The sequence below is a fragment of the Zootoca vivipara genome, chromosome 13 (genome assembly GCF_965207765.1).
Source record: "Zootoca vivipara chromosome 13, rZooViv2.hap1.1, whole genome shotgun sequence".
Lineage (NCBI taxonomy): Eukaryota > Metazoa > Chordata > Lepidosauria > Squamata > Lacertidae > Zootoca > Zootoca vivipara.
Window position 1 is genome coordinate 44,656,676 of NC_142596.1, and position 15,859 is coordinate 44,672,534.

Sequence of the window (15,859 nt, forward strand, 5' to 3'; positions counted from 1 at the left end):
CTGAAACAGGAAGAGGAAATGGAGTGAGGGGAGGGTAGTCAGGCGGGGGGGAGAATATTGCATTCATTTCATAAATTTTATACACTGCTTGATTGCAAAGAAGAAGAAGAAGAAGAAGAAGAAGAAGAAGAAGAAGAAGAAGAAGAAGAAGAAGAAGAAGAAGAAGACGACACCTCAAGGTAGTTTACACAAAAAAGTAAAATCATTGCTGAAAACTGTTAAAAACAACTATGTAAAACATTCAGAAAAACTAAAATCAGATTAAGGCACACATCAGCATTCTAGATAGATAGATAGATAGATAGATAGATAGATAGATAGATAGATAGATAGATAGATAGATACCTCATTGTTATTGTACATAGTACAACGAAATTGAATGTCATCCCATAAAAAAAAAACACAATTACAGCCACACACACACACATCACAACTCCCCAAGATCATATTATTTACTTACAGCATTTAAGATGGCTATAGCCCTTGGATAAAAACTGTTTTTTTAATCTATTTGTTCTTGATTTAATTGTTCTGTATCTCTTGCCCGAAGGCAACAGTGCAAAAAGACTATCTCCATGGTGATCCATTGCTACCATTTGTTGTACCCTCCCAAGTAGTGATATCTTCTTTTATCTAATAATTTTTGTAATGGTTGAAATGGTTTATATTTATTGCTTATATTTTAGATTGTATTTTGGATTGTTTTATGTATATATGTGTATGCTGGTCGAGAACCGTAACAATAAACTAAACAAACTATATCCAGGATGAGATGAATCCTACAAAATATTATTTGCTTTTTTAAAGACATCGGGAACTGTATAGTTCTTCCTGAGATGGGAGAGGATGACCGATAATCTTTTGGGCTGTGGTTATGACCTTCTGGAGCACTTTCCTATCCATGACTGTGCAGCTGGAAAACCAAGCACAGATAAAGTACGTAAGAATGCTCTCTATGGAGCCTCGGTAGAAGGACACCAACAGTCTCTCGCTCAGCTTGTTCTTTTTTAAAAGTCTGAGGAAATAAATTCTACATATCCAGGCAGACTTGTCGAAGAAAAAATGTGTTTAGCAGGCGCAGAAAAGTGTACAGTAAAGGCACCTGCCTGGTATCAATAGGAAGGGAGTTCTGAAGGGCGGGTGATGCCACACAAAACAATCAATTTCTTACAAATGCTAAACAGGTATCCTGTGACATCTGTCACAGTGCCGGCTTTGTGCCAGATAGAAGCAGCCGAGTGAGCATGGTGCCAGGTGATCTCGCAGGTAAACCGCTCCCAAGTTGTCAAGGGCTTGATTGTTGCTGGCATCTGTGTTTCTCGAGCAACAATGGAGTGCGCCTCCGGGGGTGAAGTCGAACTGCTGCGTTAGGAGCACCAAAGTAACCTCTCCGGGGCGCAAGCCTGGGCAGTGTGCATGGAGGTCCTGGGCTGCCCACATGACAAGACCCCCCTCTCGGCCTGGCTGATGTGGTCCAAAGGAAAGCAGAGCAAGAAGTTTGGCACCAGCTCGGCTGCAGGAGTTGCCGGAAGGAGGCGTACAAGGAGCCAACCACCTTAGGGTCTCCACTCTGGATTTGTGTAGGGCTGATTCCTTAGCCTTTTCTTCTCCTGAATATATTTCACAAGGCAGCAGAGGGCTTGATACACTAATGGCAATACCTTGAACTTGGCCTGGTAAGGATGCCTTCGTTTTTCCTGCCAGCAGTCCCCAAAGCCAAACATCCCTGCTCCACGGCTAAGTCACCACACCAGTTGCTGGGTTTCTGGCTGGTTCTCAGGCCTCTGCCACCCTCCACACACATACACACCACAGGAGCAAAAGTAGTGCCTTGTGGCTATCCACTGATGCCGAGGACAGAGGTGGAGGTTCTCTTACCAGGTGAGACTTACCCTATAGAAGTTGGAGACAGTCATAAAGGAGGACCCCCTTTTCTGCTTCTTGGTTGTTCCAGCTGAGGAAAAGATGGAACTGAAGATGATTCAAGTGCATATGGAAATGAATTCATGGATACACAAAACCTAGGATGCTTCCCTATTTTCACCTCAGAGGCTGATGAGTTACTAAGGTGACCATTTCAGTACAGTCGTACCTTGGAAGTCAAATGGAATCCGTTCCAGATTTGTTCGAAAACCGAATCCCAGCTTCTGATTGGCTGCAGGAAGCTCCTGCAGCCAACCAGGAGCTGCGGAAGCCCCATCAAACGTCCGGGTTCCAAGAGAACGTTCACAAACCGGAACAATCACTTCCCGGTTTCGATCGTTCGGGAGCCAAAACGTCCGAGTTCCAGGGCGTTCGGGATCCAAGGTACGACTGTACTCGCAGAAATAATGTTTCTGGTGGGGTTTTGGTAATGTGGCGTTGCAACAACAACATTCATAGGCAAACAGGTGACAGAATCGTAGAATCCGAGAATTGTAGAGCTGGAAGGGACCGCGTGGGTCATCTAGGCCAACCCCCTGCCATGCAAGAACCTTTTGCCCAATGTGGTCTTGAACCCACAACCCTAAAATTAAGAGTCTCATGTTCTACTGACTGAACTATTTGTCTGCCAAGGAAGGACAGGGGCCACATAGCTCAGCAGCACAACAACCCTGTGAGGGAGGGTTAGCCTTAGAGACAGTCAGGCATTAAGCTTCATGGCAGAGTGGGGACTAGAACTCCTTTCTCTCAGGTCTGAATCCAGTACCAGGTATAGTAGACAGAACACCGTACCGGGGAGACTTTGGGCAAGTCACGCTCTCTCAGCTTAACCTTACCTGGTGGGGTTGTTGTGAGGACAACCTAACCAGAGTTATTTACTGGGATTGGGATAGGAAATGCAAGCCAAGAGATCCACGCACCTGCGGCCTCCTCTTCTTTGAAGAGAGTGCAGAGCAGGGCCATCCCAGACTTCTGGAACAAGCCCACCACCGTTTCATTCAGGGGGTCCTTGTTCTTCTCCAGCCACCCGGTGATATTGTAACCCACCTGGAGTGAGAAAGGAGAGGAAAAAGTGGGAATGGTGGCACTCAGGTATTACATGACCGCAACACCTAGCTCCGCCTTCCACAACCTGGTGCCCTCAGAATGTTGCTGGCATACAAGCCTCATTTCAGACATGTGGTTTATATACTTATGTGTTTGCCTTGTACTTTAATGTACTTTATACCCTGCCCATCTGGCTGGGTTTCCCCAGCCACTCTGGGCGGCTTCCAACAGAATATTAAAATACAATAAAAGCTTCCCTAAACAGGGCTGCCTTCAGATGTCTTCTAAAAGTCTGGTAGTTGTTGTTCTCTTTGACATCTGGTGGGAGGGCGTTCCACAGGGCGTGCGCCACTACAGTGGTACCTCGGTTTATGAACACAATTGGTTCCGGAAGTCTGTTCATAAACTGAAGCGTTCATAAACTGAAGCGAACTTTCCCATTGAAAGTAATGGAAAGTGAATTAATCCGTTCCAGACGGTCCGCGGAGTAAGCGTTCATAAACTGAAGCAAACTTTCCCATTGAAAGTAATGGAAAATGAATTAATCTGTTCCAGATGGGTCCACAGCGTTCATAAACCGAAAATTCATAAACCGAGGTGTTCATAAACCGAGGTTCCACTGTACCAAGAAGGCCCTCTGCCTGGTTCCCTGCAACTTGGCTTCTCGCAGTGAAGGAACCGCCAGAAGGCCCTCTGAGCTGGACCTCAGTGTCCGGGCAGAACGATGGGGGTGGAGACGCTCCTTCAGGTATACTGGACCGAGGCCGTTTAGGGCTTTAAACGTAAGCACCAACACTTTGAATTGTGCTTGGAAACGTATTATTCTAGATTTGAGACCTTAGAATTATTATAACAGTATACAAATTAATAATAATAATAATAATAATAATAATAATAATAATAATAACAACACTCACTGTGCCAGCATAATGCACCAGTTCAAAGTGGGCTTCAGCCCCTTTGCCTTTGCCTCCTTTGGGCTTCAGAAAGTTGGGGGACTTCCCGAGATGATTGTCATAGAGAGCAGCCTTGAAGGTAGCATCTGTTGCCTTGGGGAACACACACTGCTCTTCAAGGATGGAGAAGATGCCCATGGGCTGGAGAGAAGGAGGACTCAGTCAGAAAACACACACACACACACACACACACACACAAGCCCTGGATTTCAATAGGTCCTCCAGTGGGTGGCGCTGTGGGTTAAACCACAGAGCCTAGGGTTGACCGATCAGAAGGTCGGCAGTTCGAATCCCCACGACGGGGTGAGCTCGCGTTGCTCGGTCCCTGCTCCTGCCCACCTAGCAGTTTGAAAGCACATCAAAGTGCAAGTAGATAAATAGGTACCACCCCGGTGGGAAGGTAAACGGTATTTCCATGTGCTGCTCTGGTTCGCCAGAAGCGGCTTACTCATGTGGCCACATGACCCAGAAGCTGTACGCTGGCTCCTTCGGCCAGTAAAGTGAGATGAGCACCGTGACCCCAGAGTTGTCCGCGACTGGACCTAACGGTCAGGGGTCCCTTTACCTTTACCTTGGTGTTTACAAAGTGCTTGCAAAGTCAGCAGTGAAAATAAACAACAACAACAACAACAATTTATTTATACTCCCCCCAATCTAGCTGGGTTTCCCTAGCCACTCCGGGTGGCTCCCAACAGATTAAAATCAGAATAAAACATCAAACATTAAAAACTTCCCAATACAGGGCTGCCTTCAGATGTCTTTTAAAAGTCAGATAGTTGTTTATTTCCTTGACATCTGGTGGGAGGGCGTTCCACAGGGCACCACCACCAAGAAGGCCCTCTGCCCGGTTCCGTGTAACCTCACTTCTCACAGGGAGGGAGCCACCAGAAGGCCCTCGGAGCTAGACCCCAGTGTCCGGGCAAAGTAGGGATTCATCATGAATGCACAAAAAAATAAGGACATGTGGAGGGAGTGGTGAATATTAAGAATCTGTGCAGATAGTGCTATCTCAGCAGGCTAAGCCGCAGGATTGTGGCGAAACAGAAATAACTGCTTTGCCTTGCTGCCATGTGCCTTGCCCCACCCAAAGCTGGCGAAGGAGCATCGCCATCAGTGCCCATTTGGGGCGAGATCGTGACAATTTGGGGTGAGATCTCATCCAAAATGGCCGCCACCTTGCCTCAAATTGGTGCTGATGGTGGCGGCACTTCTCAGTGGCTGGTGGAGGCAGCGGGGCAGGTGGGGCATCCACGGTTGTGTTGCCTGAAGGGGCAAGTTCTGCTGCCTGAAGCAGCGGCCTCACTTGCCTCACAGCTGGGCCGGCTCTGCTAAGCCACCAGAGGCCGGCCATGCTGCAGGCTCACCTTTTCCAGGAGCTCAATGCAAGCCTGCAGATCCAGACCAAAGTCAATGAAGACCCAGTCGATCCCTTCTCGCTTGTACTCTTCCTGCTCCAGCACAAACATGTGGTGGTTGAAGAACTGCTGCAGCTTCTCGTTGGTGAAGTTGATGCAGAGCTGCTCGAAGCTGTTGAACTGCAAAGGGAATAGAAATGGGGGGCCTGTGTCAGCGGCTGGCAGGATGCTGGCGAGTGTGTGACATGGGAAAGGGGGCCGGAGTCTGACTCAGCAGAGGTGGGCAGTGAACTTCACCAGCCAGGAGGCAATAGCAGGGGACGCTTCAGATCTGGAGGGTGGAGCACAGGATGGGTAGGAAGAAGAGGAGGGAGAGGCAGGTCAACAAGTGAAGGGCGGGGTGCTTCTCCACCCTCTCCTGCACCACTGTCTCCCAGAACCAAGAGGGGACTGAAGAGGGAAGAGCAGAGGCTGCTTCCCTGCGGCGCAGTCTCCGGATGCGTGTGCACAGCCCATCAGCGGAAGAAGGTACATAAACTGGTGAAAGGGCAGTGGTCTCCTGTTGCTGCAACTGCTCCATAAAGCACAGACCTGGGAATAGATGCCTAGTTGCTAAGCTGGGGGGGGGGATATCCAGAGCTGTAGAAACGGTTTTGTTGCCTTTGACGATGCAGAGTTAACTATCTGGTGTGTGCATTCCTTTACTAGAAAAATGCAACCTGTGCTACTGGCAAAAGTAGTAGTACAACTCATGTAACACGTTGGCGAAAATTATTCACACAATTATTATCAAAATGATATGCATTGTTTCTCGATCTTATGAGACAAATCCTAACACAATGCCACAGAAACCTACGAACTACCCAAACTAAAATGAACTTGTAACGTCTGGGTTCACTACGTTTTTCCAAGTGCTTAATTCTGTTTTTTTTTTGTTTCCTTTGTATTTTTAGTTAAGTACTCTTACCTAAAAATACAAAGGAAACAAAAAACAGAACTAAGGACTTGGGAAAACCTGGTGAAACCAGACGTTACAAGTTCATTTTAGTTTGGGTAGTTTGTAGGTTTCTGTGACATTGTGTTAGGATTTGTCTTTGTCTCATAAGATCAATAAACAGTGTGCATTCCTTTGGCTAAAGGAGTGCCCTTGGCAGCCTGTCAGGGAAGGTATATCAAAGGGCATCTGTTTTGCAGGCAGAAGGTCCCTGCTTCAGTCTCCATCGGCAGCATCTCCAGGTAGGACTCAGAGTGCTTGAAAATCCTAGGGAACCATTGCTGCCAGTCAGAGTTGACAGCACTGAGCTAGACATCGGACTTACGGTCAGGCAACTTCTTCTGTTCCTCCTCCTGTGTTTACTTGGGTGCTGTAAAAGGCATTGCGAGGACTTGGAGATGCAGAGAACTGATCTCCACAGTGGGTCACGGTGGTTTCATCTCCATGTAAACACGGACAATCTGGAAGGGGCTTTTCATCTATCATCCATCTATCTATCTATCTATCTATCTATCTATCTATCTATCTATCTATCTATCAATCTATCATCTATCTATTTATCTATCTATCTATCTATCTATCTATCTATCTATCTATCTATCTATCTGGAATTTATATACTGCGCTTAATAGTCAGAATTTCTAAGCGCCCTATGTAATTTTTAATTTCTTTTTTAAGGATTCAAAGGATAAGAACCATGGAAATTCATCCTAGAAACAGTAAACGATCTTACAATCTGTGCTGAAACAGGAAAGCCTTTGGCACCATCTGCACTATAACATTTAAAGCAGTATCATGCCACTTTAATCAGTTGTGGCGTCCCCAGAAATAATCCTGGGAAGTAGTTGAGGGCGCTGAAAGTGGCTGAGAGGCCCCTATTCTCTTCGCAAAACTGCAGTTCTCAGAGCAGTTTGACATTCAATCCATGGGAACCCTGGGAACTGTAGCTCTGGGAGGAGAACCGGGCATTTTTGTAAACATTGGCTAGAGGACTACACTGTAAAATTCAAGGAAGAGCCGATTTAGAAGGATGGCTCTATGTTTCGGTTCTCTTCTGAATGTGCAAATGTGACAGATTTGGCTTTAGATCAGGGGTCCCCAGACTTACCGCGCAGTGGGCCGGAGGGCAGGGGAGTGCGCGCGCAGCGGGCCGGAGGGTGGGGGAGTGCGCACCCGTGCGCATGCGCACACGCACCCGTGCAGGAAAAAAATCGCCGAAGATCGCTTGTGCGCATGCGTATGGGCCTCCCCCGACCCGGAAGTGCATCGGAAATGACCTCTTCTGGGTCGGGAGAGGCCCATACGCATGCGCACAAAGGATTTTCGGCGATTTTTTGCCGATTTTTCAGTTCGTCGCCGCGCCGCGCGCCGTAAGAGCGGGCGGCAGCAGCGGGCGGCGGGGGTCGTCGCGGGCCGGATTGGGAGGCCGATTGGGCCGCATCCGGCCCGGGGGCCGTAGTTTGGGGTCCCCTGCTTTAGATGCAAACTGCATCTGCCTGAGTCTGAGCTGGTGAAAGGCAGTTTCTGCGTTCCTAAAACTCAACAGTGTGCGGGGGAAACCCCAAGGTCTGAAAAAGTACCAAAAAATAAAATAAAATTGAAGGACAAGAGCAAGGAATGCCATTAATAGGTTGGGATGGAAAAACAGGAAGACCAGGGTGGGAAGAGCAGTGGAAGGGAGTATCCTGACAGTAGGGGTGGCTGGAAAACTGAATAGAAGAGATCTAAACTGCAACATTTTGTAGCAGACCCCACCTGCAAACCTCCCGCTAGAGCTGTTCCTGGCTTCCCCGTACCTCAAAGATTTCAAAGCCGGCGATATCCAGCACCCCGATAAAGAACTGCCTTTGCATCTTGGTGTCCAGGGTCTTGTTGATCCTGATGACTAGCCACTTGAACATCTTGTCGTAGACGGCTTTGCCCAGGGCACCGACGGAGTTGTGGCACTGGTCCATGTTCTGCCCCTTCTGCACAAACTCGTTGCCCACTTTCACCCGGGGCCGGGTGATGCCCTTCTGGAGTTCCCCGGAGTTGAGAGCCATGAGGTGGGCGACTTTGTCGGCCACTGCCAAAAGACCAAAGGCACAGATTAATCAGAAGGGGAGCAAAGACAAGGAAATCACAACCATTTCCGCAAGTCCTGCTAGGCTGCTGTTGCAGAAAGGACAACACAAGCAAAGTCAATGCCTGCCTGTAAGTCCAGTGGGGCTAAGGGCTTGTCCATACTTCCACTTCCCCCATGCCCTAGATAGCACGGGTCCAAGCAGTTTTGGCCTTGCCCCATTGCTTTCCCCCAGAAAACCCACTCTTTAGTGCTAAATTGGAGCAAACAACAAAAACCCACAGAAAACCCAAATGCAGTTGTTCGGATTCAGCACTAAACTGTGGGCTTTCCTGGGGGAAAGTGGCAGAGCAAACATAAATGTGAATAAGCCATCAACCACATGTTTAATTAGGGCTTTAAACTACATTTTTTAAAATTATTTTTTTATTAAGTTTCAACATTTTTAACATATACAGTCCAACAAACAATTCCCCCCTCCTTATATTTTATCGACTTCCCACCCCATTTCCCACTTGTTGTTGTTGTTTCTCCACTTCTGCTTCTATCTTCTGTCTATTAAATCATAACCACAACACTATAATCTACAGTGGTACCTAGGTTTTTGAACATCTCCGTTGATGAACATTTCGGTTTCCGAACACCGTGAACCCGGAAGTAAATGCTTCGGTTTTTGAACACACCTCGGAAGTCGAACATGCCACGCGGCTTCCGCTGAGTGCAAGATCCTGAGGCCTACTGAGTTTTCGGTTTTCGAACATTTCAGAACTCGAATGGTCTCCCGGAAAGGATTACTTTCGAAAACCCGAGGTACCACTGTAATTACTTATGTGGCTCATAGCTCAAATCCAAAATAGTCCAAAAGAAAGGCTTCCATTATTCCACAAAACACTCATCATCAGATTCTCTTAATTTTGCTGCTAACTTTGCCAATTCTGCATAGTCCATTATTTTACATACTTTTAAGTTGCAAAACAGTGAATTCCTTTGAATCTGAGATTTGACCGGCATCCCTTATTTAGTTCAGAGCTGGGGAGGCAGTGGCACTTGAGATGTTGTTGAACTCAAATTCCCATCAGCCCCAGGCACCATGGGAGTTGTAGTCCTGCAACAACTAGAAGGCCCAAAAGTTCCCCATTTCGATGGCCGCTTGGTTCCTGCTGCTCCTCCCCACTCTGTTACCTTCAGCGGTGTCAACTTCTGCCTGCTCCTCTCTTGGCTTCTGCTTGAATTTCATGTTGCCGAAGTGCATTATGCCTCCCGTCAGCTTGTAAACGCTTATCTTCTCTTCTTGAGTGAAGCCTAGGACGTCAAAGGCCACCTGGCAGAGAGAAACCATTATCATTTCTGTTATACGAGTTAAAAGGGGTCCTTCTCCGGGAGGGAGCCTGGACCTCCGGCAGAGCACAATTGAAAGCCCTAACTGGCTAGTAAAATGACAGAGACCAGACCAGAATTCTAGTCAAAGGCAAAGTGGCTAGTTAAGCCTGATCTTTATTAAAAGCTGTTGCGACAGGATGCTCCACACACACAGGAGGCGGGGACCCAGAACAAAGGTGAGCAAGCTCTTATATACAAATTTTAAATTGCCCACCCTGGAGTCCAAGACCGCCCCCAGAAACATCATAGATACATCACAGAAGGGGTGTAGCCCAAGACCACCACCCAAATATGTCATACCTACATCACAGAAAAGGTGCATTGTTTTTATCCTGTCTGGCAGGTTACCTGTTAATTGACTGGATTACCTGGGGAACCTGGCCAGTCTTTTTGTAATTATAAATGTTTAGTTCCTGAGCCGGGTCACAGGCTCACACCCTATTCGTATCTTAAATGTGCCCTTAAGACAGGATTTGTGAGGAAAGAGACAATGGGGAGGTTTCCCACTTTGACCTTGCAGAGAAATATTTGAGGTCAATTGGTTCATGACTTTTTTTCTGTGGGGTTACAGACATGTGGTTTATATATATAGTTATGAACATTTATCTTTTATATATCTGTGTGTGTGTGTGTGTGTGTGAGAGAGAGAGAGAGAGAGAGAGAGACCTTAAAACTATTATAACAACCCCCCCTTGGGGGCTATATTTTTTCTTTAAAATTGTTGTACCGTTTCTCAATAGGTGTCAAAGCATTTCACAACCCCCGTTCCAATTTAGATATTACAGCCAGCAGTTCAGTCACCGCCACCATTGAAACTGGAATAATTCAGCTTAAAACTCCTCAACTCCCGGAGGCATGTTGAAAAGAAACATTCTCGTTTGCTTCTGGAAAAATAAATAGGTAGAGAACAGCACAAGAGCTGTAGCTTCATTCTAGAGCAGGCATCCCCAAACTTCGGCCCTCCTGATGTTTTGGACTACAATTCCCACCTTCCCCAACCACTGGTCCTGTTAGCTAGGGATCATGGGAGTTGTAGGTCAAAACATCTGGAGGGCCGCAGTTTGGGGGTGCCTGTTCTAGAGCATCTCCTCTATATGCAAAAGAACCCAGGTTCCATCCCCGGCACTCCCAGGAAGACCTGACAAAGACTCCAGCCCGAGAACCTGGATCAGTGTAGACCACTGGTCTTTGACTGGTGGCTCAGTCAAGACCCTCAAATAGTGACATCCTGATCTAAGGTGGCTTGCAGCAGCAGCAATAGGAGACAAAAGGGGGAGGGGGAATAATAATAGGGCCCCCAGTGCATGCTTGGGTTAAAAGTGGGTTGTGAGTCTAAAAAGGTTGGATACTGCTGCTGTAGGCAATGCTCAGGTATGTGGACCAGTGATTGTTAAGTATAATTGCTTAATTGACCCTGAAATGGAGAATGCCTATGTGTATTGCTGAAAGGGTTTAACTGGAAGATTCCATTGAAGCTAAGGTACAGCAAAAAGGGCTCTCTGAGCTCCTTTATGGCTTGATAATTAACTATTGCTGTTCTCTGCTAGCTAACACGTGAGTGTTTAACCTTAGATCAGGTGATTAAGGTATTGAATTTCAAATATCCACTTTGAAAGATAGTTGTCTTTAGTTTTTGTTCCCAGGCTCTGCGGGAGTAAGATGCCTTTCCAGGAGCTCAATAGTCTTGGGGCTGGAATGTAGGCCAAGGGAGCCTGTGTGTGTGTGTGTGTGTGTGTGTGTGTGTGTGTGTGTGTGTGTGTGTGTGTGTGTGTGTTAGAGAGGGGGGGGGAGAGAAAGCTATGTTTGTCAACTCTGATTATACTGTATGTTAGTTTATTCCTAAGAAGATGCTGAGCCTATGACTAGGTAGGGATATGTTTTGTGGAATGATGTGGGATGTGGAATGATGCTTTTGTTCTGTTTTGAAGAAAGTTCTGCAAGTAAAGTTTTTGAATAATATCTAATGGGTCTGGAAAATGTTTCATTCCAAAAAAAGAGAGCCGGTTTTTATCCATCCGGTTGCTACAAGCTGCACAATATTAACATCTGCAATAGTAATCTGATTCGGTACGAGGCAGCTTCCTATGCAGACATGGTTACACTCCCCTCCACTGTCCTCTCATTTCCTTAATGTATCTGAGCGATGCTAGAGACTGCAGAGCTGTGCTTATAGCTCCTAGGCTGCCATCTTTTGCTGCTGTTTCCCTCCCACATCCAAAACGCAACAGGTGCTCATTTGGGAAACGATTTACAACGAGCTTAAGAAAATGTTCAAATGCTCCTTCCCTAAAAAACCTGAAGCCTTCCTGCTAGGAATTATGGGAAAAGAAATCCCCCCAAAATACAGGAGAGTCCTTATGTATGTTACAGTCACTGCCAGAATTCTAATTTCAAAAGGTTGGAAAGGAGAGGATACCCCATCTAAATCAGACTGGCAAAATAAAATAAGACAGTTTGCTGAACTGGTGAGATTATCAGCAAGGCTAAGAGATGTTACAGACAAAACAATTTTTTCCAGAGAGTGGAATGTATATGGAGTTTGTGTAAAAGAACATTGTCTAAAGATCAATTTGTTGGCAGGTTTTGATTGAGCTTTGGTGTATAAATAGGGCAATTCTATAAAATAAAATTTATAGTAAGTCAGATAATATGGAGAAAGTAAAGTTTAAGCACATATTTAAGGAATTAATTCGGGAATGCAAGGGGAAGATCGGAGGTCTTGAAAAATGTAATCACAAACGGGTGTAGAAAGCATGCATTAGTTAAAGAATGAAGAACCGTTTATTTTGCATTTCTCGTTTTGTCTATAGTATCTATTGTACACTTCTGTTATAAAGTTTTCAATCAATAAAGCACTCAAAAGCAGGGGGGGGGACACAAAATGCAACAGGTGCTGCCTTTGCAAACTTACATCTGTGAGAAGCAGCTCCTCTCCGTCATCCATATTGTCAACAATCGTGACTCCTTGGCTTGTCCAGTGGTACTCCTTGGGGTCCGGCACACAAAGCAAGGATGCTGTCACATAAAAGGAATGTCAGGATTCAAAAACTGTGGTCCTTTCTTAAGAACCCTGCTGAATCAGTCCCGCTAGTTAGCTCAGCATTCTGTTCTTGCTAGGGCTTCTCATTTTCCCCCTTCTCAAATTTGTGCTTTGCTTCCTGCTAAAATCCAGTTCCTACAAAGCATCTTCCCACGAAGATTTCATCCAGCCCATCTAGTCTAAAAGCATCCTAACGGTGTAATCCAGTGCTTCCCCCCCAAAAAAAAATGTTTAGGGGTACTCTCATTTTGACTCAAGAAAACCACCATTTTATAGTTCACATCGGGGGAAATAAATACAGTAAATGTACAAAAGTACAAAATGTTTAGGGGTATGCATAACCCTGTGTCCCCCCCCCCCAGGAAAAAAGCACTGTTGTGATCCATACCCATGCCTTCTCAGGAGCCAGTCCCACCATTTTAAAAGGGGCTTGCTCCTAGGTAAGGAAGGAGGGATCTGTCAATTTCGCTTCTCTCCATTTCTCATTCCCCCCCCATCTTAAATACTGTTCTCCACATTTCTCCACCTATATGCCATTTTATTTTCTTTAAAAATCCTGACTTCTCTTACTAACACGTTGATTTTTAATGTATGCTTTCTGCTAACCAGTGCATTTTTGTAAACATAGTTTTGTTGGGTAACTGCATTACAAAATTCCGAAAAGGGAGAATCTTGAAGGATAGCTGTGTTTACAAATTGTTTTAGAATGTGTGCATGATTAGATTTGGCATGAAATGGTAACTGAATTTGTCCCCCAGCCCCAGTTCTTGCAGGGCCCCCCACCAATACACAGGGGAAAGTTTCATACAAACAAGATCCGGCTTCTTATTGGAGAGGAGCTGGTAGAAGATGTGATAGCCCCTTTCAGCAGGTTGCTGAGAGATGACCCGAGATTTCTCTAGGAGATCTGAAATACAAAGTATACCCAGGCTTAAGCTGATACTGTAGACGGCATCCAAACACTTCAGAAGTCAACTCTGTTGCTCTGATATGACTTAACTGAACTGCAATCCCACGCACAAGCAACATTAAATTCTGACACCAGGGAATCAAAATCTTGGACCAAGAAAATGAAGCAACTGCGAGTTGAGCAGTCCTGCATAATTCTGCGTCATTTATTCTGTAACTTCCTGTTAGCACCCTTACCAAGTTTATTAGAAAAATCTGGTCAATTATTCAATTTATTTTTCCAGTAATACATTAGTTGATCAATTGATTAAACCTGTGTATATTTGCATATGTCCATTCAAGTTTTTATTTTAGACACATACACTGAGTAAACAGGTTACTGCTGAATTCCACCAAAAATGGATTTCGGGGTTGAGATTTGCCAAACTTGGATACTTACAACTCTCAATGTCAGCTCCAGCCAGTTTTCCTGTGCTGCCAAAGTGGATTCGGATGAATTTACCCTGGGAAGAACAAGAGGCGAATCAGTCAATGGAGATGGCAATATCTTTACCCAGGAAAGATTAGACAATACAAGTGCATGGTCTTTTCAGTGGTGGTGCCCTCCTTGTGGAATGGCTTTCTAGTGGAGACCTGCCAAGCCCCAACACTATGTCAGCTTCCCAAACCTGGTGCCCTCTGGACATTTTGGGCTGCAACTGCCATCAGTCAGCAAAGGGCGAAATAATTGTTACCACCTCATAAAGTGATACAAGCACCTTCAATGTAGACAACTGAGAGTCAACAAGCGCTAGGTCATTAGTTGAAGACCAAGCAAGTGATGTGTATGTATGTGTGAATCAGTGCTTCTTCTTCTTCTTCTTCTTCTTCTTCTTCTTCTTCTTCTTCTTCTTCTTCTTCTTCTTCTTCTTCTTTTGCGATTCCTTGTAGCCAATTAGGATTGTCTTCCATAAACACGGTTTTAACCGTGAGTCCATACATGACTGTGGAGGCCAGTTCTGGATCCACACGTCCTTCCACAGTGGAGACATTGGTTTCCGGGTAAGAGTTGATCACGGTGTGGATTTGCCAAGCGTGCCTTCCTCTTAGCACGTTTCTCCCTTGCGTCCTGAGTTCAAGCGTCTTCAAAGCCCATGACACCTTTGGTAAAGGCTGTTCTCCAATTGGAGCGCTTGCAGGCAAGTGCTTCCCAATTGTTGGTGATTATACTACATTTTTTAAAGATTTGCCTTGAGACAGTCTTTCAACCTCTTTTGTCGACCACCAGCATTACGCTTTCCATTTTTAAGTTCTGAATAGAGTAGTTGCTTTGGAAGACGATCATCAGGCATCTGCACAACATGACCAGTCCAACGAAGTTGATGTTGAAGAATCATTGCTTTGACACTGGTGATCTTGAATCAGTGCATAATAAGGAGGGGACAAGGGTTCAAAATATTTTCAGATTCTTGTACTTACAAAGCGGGAAGAATTGTTGTTCCTCGTTGTTTTGGCATTTCCAAAGGCTTCCAGTACAGGGTTAGCCTGGATGATTTGATCTTCCAGGGACCCCTGACCAAGACAAACAAAAATGTGTAAATCACCTTCAGATGGTGGTTTAAAAGGACGAATCAATTGTAGTAACAACTGCAACACAGTTTTATCATGGGGGATTTCTCAACAGCTAACGTTTATATATTATACCAGACAATGCCTGCATTTCAGCTGGTACAAGACAACCGTTACTCTCCAAAATGTATAGACTGTTACTGGATTGGGACATGCTAGAGGAGGAGGTTAAATCTGTGATGATTCAATGGTCTAAAGACTTTGATTACAATATTCAGATGGCATCTTGGGAAAAGCTTTGGAGAAAGGACATAAAGTTTACGGCTTGCTATATGCTAAAAGAAAACTACATGAAGGTGTTCTATCGGTGGTACATTATGCCAAGCAAGTTGGCGAAAATGTATAAAACCAGCTCAATTTTTTGCTGGCGATGTAAAGAATCAGAGGGAACAATGTACCACATGTGGTGGAAATAGAAAAAGTTTAAAAAAATACTTTGGGGAAACTATAATGAGCTTGAAAAAATGTTCAAATTAACCTTCATCAGAAAGCTGGAAGCCTTTTTGTTAGGTGTTATTGCTGCAGATATACTGAAAGAATTAAGAAAGATATTTATGTATGCAACTACTGTAGCGAGAATGTTAA

At 45.3% G+C, this 15,859-nt stretch overlaps 2 protein-coding genes across 12 annotated transcripts in view; one reads left to right on the forward strand and one right to left on the reverse strand.

The window, feature by feature from the left end:
- Positions 1-15,859, reverse strand: part of MYH16 (myosin heavy chain 16) — a 71,086-nt gene that overhangs the window by 43,233 nt on the left and 11,994 nt on the right. The window contains exons 6-15 of the mRNA XM_088656748.1: positions 15,125-15,217; positions 14,106-14,169; positions 13,566-13,664; positions 12,629-12,732; positions 9,520-9,658; positions 8,072-8,340; positions 5,291-5,461; positions 3,888-4,067; positions 2,844-2,970; positions 1,893-1,954 (exon numbers count right to left, since the gene is read on the reverse strand). Coding sequence (XP_088512874.1) covers positions 1,893-1,954; positions 2,844-2,970; positions 3,888-4,067; positions 5,291-5,461; positions 8,072-8,340; positions 9,520-9,658; positions 12,629-12,732; positions 13,566-13,664; positions 14,106-14,169; positions 15,125-15,217 — 1,308 coding nt within the window. The remainder of the gene's footprint in view (positions 1-1,892; positions 1,955-2,843; positions 2,971-3,887; positions 4,068-5,290; positions 5,462-8,071; positions 8,341-9,519; positions 9,659-12,628; positions 12,733-13,565; positions 13,665-14,105; positions 14,170-15,124; positions 15,218-15,859) is intronic.
- Positions 6,396-15,859, forward strand: part of KPNA7 (karyopherin subunit alpha 7) — a 43,895-nt gene continuing 34,431 nt past the window's right edge. For 3 of the 11 annotated variants that reach the window (XM_088656749.1, XM_088656752.1, XM_088656753.1), the window contains exons 1-2: positions 6,397-6,517; positions 8,928-9,147. The gene's annotated coding sequence lies outside the window, so the exon portion shown is untranslated. Of the gene's footprint in view, positions 6,518-8,927; positions 9,148-15,859 lie in introns of all 11 variants that reach the window. The other 8 variants (XM_088656757.1, XM_060282812.2, XM_088656751.1 and 5 more) reach the window with 8 other exon arrangements.